Source organism: Natator depressus, chromosome 7 (assembly GCF_965152275.1).
Source record: "Natator depressus isolate rNatDep1 chromosome 7, rNatDep2.hap1, whole genome shotgun sequence".
NCBI classification, from domain to species: domain Eukaryota; kingdom Metazoa; phylum Chordata; order Testudines; family Cheloniidae; genus Natator; species Natator depressus.
The window spans coordinates 109729040-109737031 of record NC_134240.1 but is presented as its reverse complement, the minus strand read 5'-3'; the positions used below and the strand labels follow the sequence as shown (position 1 = coordinate 109737031).

Genomic DNA, 7992 nt, shown 5'->3' with positions numbered 1-7992 from the left:
CCCCCTCCTCCACCGCTCAACCGATCCACAACTTGTTCTACACCCCTAGCCAACAACCAGACTGGGCTGCACGGTCCTCCACCTAACAACAGTCTGCACAGCACACTCCACTTACACACAGCCTGTGCTACACCCCTAATGAACACCCAACCCGGGCTACACACACCGTTGCATCCAACAGCCTCTACTTCACACGCAATTCACACACAGCTTGAGCTATACCCCCTAATGAACACGCAATCCAGTCTGCGCACACACCCGCATCCAGTCTGTACTGCACCCCTCCCCCTCACAATCTGTGCACAGGGCTTAACAAGCACCTAATTTGTGCTTCATCCACTTGCACCCAACAACAGTCTGTGCTGTACACCTCACTCACAGCCTGTGCTACACCCTCGAACAAGCACACAACCTGTGCTACACACACCTGCATCCGTTACTACACTCACTAACACACCCAGAATCTGTGCTTACACACACAAATAATTACACTTTCCTTGGCGGTAACCAGGAAGCAAAATATATCCTTCAACTGTGGGCAGGTCATTACATTGTCATTTTGATACATCTCCTGTCTGCAGTACGCCTCTTGACGGTTGACCAGATTGCTAGCTTGTGAAATATTATTTTCCAAATGCTGTTTCCAAGTACGACAGAAATGGTCATTATGGGTGAATTTTGTTAACTAATGGATTCTTTTTCAAATATCTTTATTGTATTTTAATACAGCTGGCGATTATCATCTACTTGAAGACAAAACAGAATGAAATGAAAAAAGAAAAGGAGGACTTGTGGCACCTTAGAGACTAACCGATTTATTTGAGCATAAGCTTTCGTGAGCTACAGCTCACTTCATCGGATGCATTCAGTGGAAAATACAGTGAGGAGAGCAGTGGCGGGGAAAGAAAACCTTTTGTAGTGATAATCAAGGTGGGCCATTGCCAGCAGTTAACAGGAACGTCTGAGGAGCAGTGGAGGGTGTGTGGGGGGGAATAAACATGGGGAAATAGTTTTACTTTGTGTAATGACCCATCCACTCCCAGTCTCTATTCAAGCCTAAGTTAATTGTATCCAGTTTGCAAATTAATTCCAATTCAGCAGTCTCTCGTTGGAGTCTGTTTTTGAAGTCTTTTTGTTGTAATATTGTGACCTTTAGGTCTGTAATCGAATGACCAGAGAGAATGAAATGAGTGATGGTCGCTTTCTGTGTTATCCACTGTTTCAAAGGTACAGTCCCCCAGTATAAACACAGAAATGAATTATAGCATAAATATTGCACAGACATAGTTCATCTATGTGAAGTGCAGCCTAAAGTGTTGAGAGTCCAATACATTTATTCAATGTATCCTATAAAATGATCTGTTTGAGTTTAAAGAGCTCCATAAGCAAGGTTTAGAACAAATGCTTTGAAGTCCTCCGTTCACAAAAGCTTGAATGTCAACCTTTCCATTTTAACCTAGTTAATTTTATAACTAGACCAAGTGCAAACATCTAAAATTTCCATGATCTATCTAATCCCAGTAAATTCTTACATGGACTCCAGCACCAAAGCAGGTGACAGTGATTCTATAGAATCATTTAACATTAGTAGACACAATGCTCCGGGATTTACCCCTTTTACAACATTTGTGTTTTCTAGCTGTGTCAGTGACGGGCTCTAGAGCTAATACTAAAATAATTGTGGGAAAGGACAACACTGTCATGTTTCTTTGAGGCAGTGAAAAGCTGAAGATGAATTATGTATACTGCTTACTAGTGCTGGTTGGGAATTTTCTATCAGAATGTTTTTTCAATGGAAAATGCAGTTTTCACAACATTTAAATTTCCTGTGAGAAAATTCTGATGTGCCTCAAAATATATTTTCCCCCTCATTTTGATCTGAATCAAAACATTTAATTTTGTGGAACCAAACATTTAATTTTGGGCCAGTTTGACATTAATCTGTGTTTGCCTCACCTGCTGCGCCTCGTGTCCATGCGCACTGACCTCTATGGACTGAGCTTCCGGGCTGGACTACATCTCCCAAGAGCTCTTAGGTCAGCTGCATCCCCATCCCCATCCCTCAGCATAAGGAGGAGTAAGTAGGCCTGGGGCAAGCTGATGGGGTCAGAGGCAGGAGGAGATATGGTGGAGCCCCTACCGCTGTGCCTATTCCTCTGTTGGTGTGAGCTCCATAAGAGAGTTTATCCTAACGGCAGTAGTTAGAATAGCTCCCTGCTGCTTTAACTTCCAATGGGGTTGGATGGCCAAAGGTAAGGGAGCTACAAACAGGTACCTGCAGCTGCCATTCTCCACTATGTCCGAGTACAACTCAGCCCTAATAGAGAATCAAAGGCTGTATCTTCTGTTATGGGAGCGCTACCTCATTTTTGTCGCCGTGTATAAATAGCAAGATTTCAAACTTGTTTTGAAAATACAGCAAAAAAATTCAGATTGGTACAAAGAAACTTAATATTCAAAATATGTTCTGAGTTAATCAGCCTGAATCAAACCAGCAGACCTGATCGTTAGAATACTCAGACTCCAAATCAAGAACTGAATCACAATTTTGCAACTGGACCCTATCTTTAGAATAGTCCAAATCAAAACTGTAGCCACCGAATTTGGGTACAAATACAAATAGATACAAAGAGCCACTGAACATGGGGGATTTTTATAATCCTGATCTGAATTCTGAGGCTTGAGGCCAACTCAAATTAATATCTTGAGGTTGTGTAATTAATGTACCTTAAAATATAGAAGCTGTGGCAATGTGCTTCTCTAATTGTGCTGCCGACCATTTCCCAGCTCTCTCTCATTGTTCATAATATCTTTGCAGTATACAAGAGTGCATAATATGCTTTTTGGCATTACAAAGCCATTTATGCCTTAGCTATATCTAACAATATAGAGAGAGTTGGATCAACCAGCAGGAGTCTCCTAATAATCTACAACATATGTAAACTATGCCATCTTTGCTCTGTTGCGCACATTAAAAAATAAGCAAATGCAGGAGAAGTATATTTAAATCTATGCTAAAACCTGCTACTTTCTAAAAACATTTGCAATACTTTTTATAACAATTTTTCCATTAAAACCAAAGATGAACAGTAATAAAACACTCTATCACACAAAATCCAGAGCTTTATTGTATTTTATTGGACACTTTTGAAGACACAAGAGTACTCAGGTACAATCCTAACAAGTTGTGAACTGCTCCAAAGATCAGTGAAATTTGAATTTATCTTGCACAGAGAGGTGAACAAGACCACAATGACTGATATTTTATAATATAGTTTAAGAATACTCCAAGCAGGTGAGTACTGTAATGTTATGCCCAACAACTTTTATGCCATTCATCCATTTAAGCCACTTTATAGTATAAATATGCAGCTTATCTCAGCTATTAAATCTCTGCAATATGTAATTAGGCCTTCTCATAATAACGCATTCAATCTCCTGTATATAAAAATCAGTGTAAGAATACTGATACATGCTGTCTTTACCATCATTGTACATTCATCAGACTCAACCACAGCAAGCTGCTAATTTCCAAACTAGAGCTAAGCAACTTTAGGTCAAACTCTCAAGTTGTCACCCAAGCAGAACTTCCATTGAAGTCACTGGGAGTTTTGCCTAAGGACTGGAGGGTTTGTTCGCTTAAAATAGCACAATGTAGTCTGAAATGCCTATTGATAAGTGTTCTGCAGGGAATTTGCTACAGAATACACTTGAATGTCTATTCCATAAACAACTCAATTAGAAACTTTTGTCCTATTGAAGTTCATACCAGTTTTACCAGCCTAACAGATGATTCAATTTAGGTTGTTAAAATGGGCTTCCATATGCCACTTATATTTTGAAGTTGTTTAAAAGGGCTACAAACTACAGCATGTAGTTGCAGTGTAAGATTCTAGTTCTAATTCTAAAAGGCTAGACTTTCTATTTTGCGGGGGAAGGGGGGAGGTCAAGGGAATGAATTGGGGACTGAGTGGTCGTTTGCTCAGCAATCCTCAGTTCTGGGAAAATAAGTTTTACAGTGCTCCCATTAGATTGCAGAGGAAGGTGGGGTGCAAACGTGTGGAAACTCTTCTCATTTCACAACAACAAAATCTTTTAAACAACAAAAAGCTTGGATCAAGTTTGAATCTTTTAAAAGGTAAATATAAAATGTGCAGAGAATCACTGCTGTTCAGGAGCTACATTTCTGAGGGCTGCAGAGCTCCCTTCATTCACTGCCGACATGCTGAAAGCAACACTCACAAATAAAGGGACAAATTAATCCCAGCTGGATCTCCATTCAGTGGGTATTGCATCCATGTAACAAGGCATTATTAGCCTTACTTCTGCACTGACTTAAGGCCATGTAAATACTTTAATATCAATGGAGTTCTGCAGGCTACAAGTCTATGCAGAATTGGACCCACGTAATTTAACATTGGATGTAAGGATCTTAAACCTGCTTTTCTTTATGCAAGTCATATTTTGGCACTATTAGACAAAGTATTGGGCCAGATCCACAACTCATGCAGGCTGGCATAGCCTGGATCTGTCATGATACATAGCCTTCCCTAGGTAGGTGGGTAAGTACGTGTCATATATCTGAAGTCTCAAGGCATAAGTTCTAAATTTTCACATATTTTACAGGAGAAGTCATTCATTATCATGATGCATTCTTGAAAATGAAATGGTGACCATTTGAAACAAGAAACAAAAACCCCAGCAACTGACTAGCATGTCTGTATAGTATGCTCAACTGGTCTGACTTGCATTGCAGGAAGACGGTTGTGTTCTCTGACACGCCAACACTGCTCTGCCATTATTATAAGATCAGCCTTACACATTCCACATCTTACCATCTTTAAAAGCCTATAATTACAAAAGCTGAGTGAGAATCTGTGTTATTTAAAATTAACAGAGGAATGCAATCAACAGAGGCGAAGAGCATTTTTATACAGGAAAATAGCACTGTAGAAAGAAAGAGTCTGTACAGTATTTAAATATTGTATATACATAAAATTATATTGTTCATAACTCATCTTAAAGGTTCTCTTATTTGTAAACCAGGAAAGGCAACCAAAAGAAATCTTATATTTAACACTTTAAGCAGAGCAAGCAGCAGGAAACAATGCTAGCAGCAGTTTGTAACTCTATAAGAAATACCTAGCCAGATAATGTTACTAGCATTTTCCAGTCCCTTTTTTATTTAATTCAGTACATTTTTTTCACATTCTACTAGGGAATTCTGCAAGAGAGAGACAAAGAATTCAAGGGCAGAATGTAAGGGCCCAATCCTGCACTCTTTTCTTAGGCAAAATCCCAATTAAGCAGTATCCTCAAGTAAGAAGTGCAGAATTGGGGCATAAATTACTAAAGTGATTGATAAAGCTTCCTTTTTCAAAAACCGTCAGTAATGGCTTCTATGGTTTTAAGCTATGCTTAACTAAAGGAAAAGGGTTCCGGTAAATAATTAACCTTTCAATGTCTTGAAAGTGTAATACATTGCAGCAGGTGAAGGGGCAGCCTTGTTTAAAATAAAAATGATAAAAGTATTAAAAATATCAGTGTTTTTCAGCTGATGCTACAGGTTTGTCCAAGCCCTCAAGATTAGATGGGGTTCTGGATTTGAATCTGAGCTTCCCAGTTCATGGGGGGATGCAGGGTTCCAGAACAGGCTCATCCATAGTTTTTTATAAAATGAAAACTGCCCTATCTGGAGCTGCGGTGCTCCAGTTGTGTGAGTGTTGGAAGACATCTTAGTAAAGCGGTACCATTTGGAAAGCATGGTGACACCACACGCAGTAGTGTATTCTGCCTGCATTACAGACAGACCCCTGAGCATGCACTGAACTCTGGTGTCTGGCGGGCACTCATTGAGGAACTGGGGCTTTTGTTCTCTGTCTCCCACATTACTTACTGCCTCTGCAGCACACTTCCAAAATATATTTTGTTCAACTAAAATGTTTACTTTAAAATTTATAACATTATTGATCCAGAAAACTTTCCATTTTTCACTTGTATACGCTTCTGGGGAAGTCCTCAACTGAGCACTCTTCCAAAATGATAAACCAGTGGATTAACTTGTCAAAGAATGCAATAATAGATTTCAGATTAATACTGATAAAAAAAACCCCTAAAATGGAAAGTTTCTTTGTTATCAGAGAATTTGCATATCTAAACCAGGGTAACAGCTGTTCAGTTTTATAGAAATAAGAGCTTTAGAAATAAAGGCAGACATTTTCAAACCTCAGTACTTACTGTTAGGCTCCTAAATCCATACACAGGCACCTAACACAGAAGAGTCCTGATTATTTCAAATTGGTGAGTATTGTCCATTCCTAGCGAAGTTAGTGGGAGATGTGGGTGTCAGCATCTTTGAAAATCAGGTCTCCATTCCTTATGTGCCTAAATACAGATTTAGGAGCCTAACTTTAGGCATCCAGATTTGGAAAAATTAGGCCAAAATACCTAAAACAAATGAACACTGCCAAAAAGTGATGTGTTCTCATAGTCAGAAGACAGTGCTGATCAAATAACCAATCCCCACAACAATCCTGTAGGTAAATTTTTGCAACCATTTTGGAATCTTCAGCTTAATCTTTAGCACCTGACAAGTTTATACTATTTAATAGAGGTGAGATTTTCAAATGCATCTAAGTGATTTAGGAACATTGACTTTCAATGGGACTTGTGCTCCTAAACCTCTTAGGACTTTTGAAAATCTCACTAGACCATTTAAGAGGAAAATAAACCTTGATATCTCTCTACCTATTGGCTGTTCTTATCTAGCCTGCTGAAATTCAAGTGGATTGTGTCATATATGAAAGTCAAAAAATGGAACACTGAAATAATAAGTCTCACAGATGGACCATGGTAGGAGGGGACTTTTAGTAATTTAAGAAATCAATACCAGCTTTGACACTCTTAGAAGTGGCAACATCAATGGCCATGGCTTTAATCTCAGTGTCCCCAAACTGCATTAGCGTTTTGATCTCCCTCCGAGTTGGCACCAAAGTATCAGTTCCTGTGAGATCCAGACGAAGAGTGCCACACTTTTTCACCCCGGGCTCAGTGATGAAACTGACATTATCTTCCTCTGAGCTGTAGATATTGATCACTATTACTAACTGGGAAGGCTTGGCAGGCGTGTAACTGCGCGACACTGTTTCTCCAAGAGCTACAGATTGGTCGGCTGAGATAAATTTGTCGAAGACGTCAGTGCACCAGCGTGTGCCATCTTTAACCAGCAGCTTCTCCGGCGGGTGCTTTCCTTCCACGAACCGATTCAGGACCCCCACCCCATAGGTCAGAGGGGAACGTCGCACTTTGATGACAGCGGGGTCTAAGCCAAAAAGGACAGCGCCTTTGAGGATAGTGAGGCCCACATCCTGAGGAATGATGATACGACATTTTGAACCGAAAGCATTCTGGACAGCTTGTTGGAGTAAAGGGGCTTCGGCAAATCCACCCACCAGGAACAGAAACTTGACATTGGTTACTTCTGGCTTTTCAAACAAGTCACCTAAACAGAGAGACAAAGCCTGCTCAGCTAGGAAAACTTCCTAATGACAAAACCGATTAGACCATGAAATAATCTTGCAAGAGACACGATGGGCGCCCCATCACAAATATCCACACATAGGACCAGAAAGAAGGCATGTGACTGGAATGGCTCCATAAACTCTGTGACACCTCCAAAGTGTCTTTTGTTCTGAAAGATTCTATTGTTTGGGGAGAGAAATGTCCTGTATTTAACATGGAGGATGTGCCTTAGGGGGCCCTCAAAACAGAAGAAAATTTTGAAGTAGTAGAGTCCAGATACACATTTTAAAACTTATTTTTTTCTTAAGCCATATTTTTATTTTTATTTTTTCTGCTAGATGAAAGCGGGCACATTTCTATGCAAACCAATCCAACAGCCAGTCTGGGGGCAGAGAGGGAAGCCTGCTAGATGAAATATCCCCCATGAGCTCCTGACATCCAAGACAGCAGCCAGGTATTCCCAGGCAAAAC

General features: G+C 40.1%; 1 protein-coding gene across 1 annotated transcript in view; it reads right to left on the bottom strand.

The window, feature by feature from the left end:
* Positions 1-3121: 3121 nt before the first annotated feature.
* The window catches only part of HSPA12A (heat shock protein family A (Hsp70) member 12A), an 85113-nt gene continuing 80242 nt past the window's right edge, over positions 3122-7992 (bottom strand). Inside the window, exon 12 of the mRNA XM_074959275.1 lies at positions 3122-7501. Coding sequence (XP_074815376.1) covers positions 6867-7501 — 635 coding nt within the window. The 3' untranslated portion in view covers positions 3122-6866. The remainder of the gene's footprint in view (positions 7502-7992) is intronic.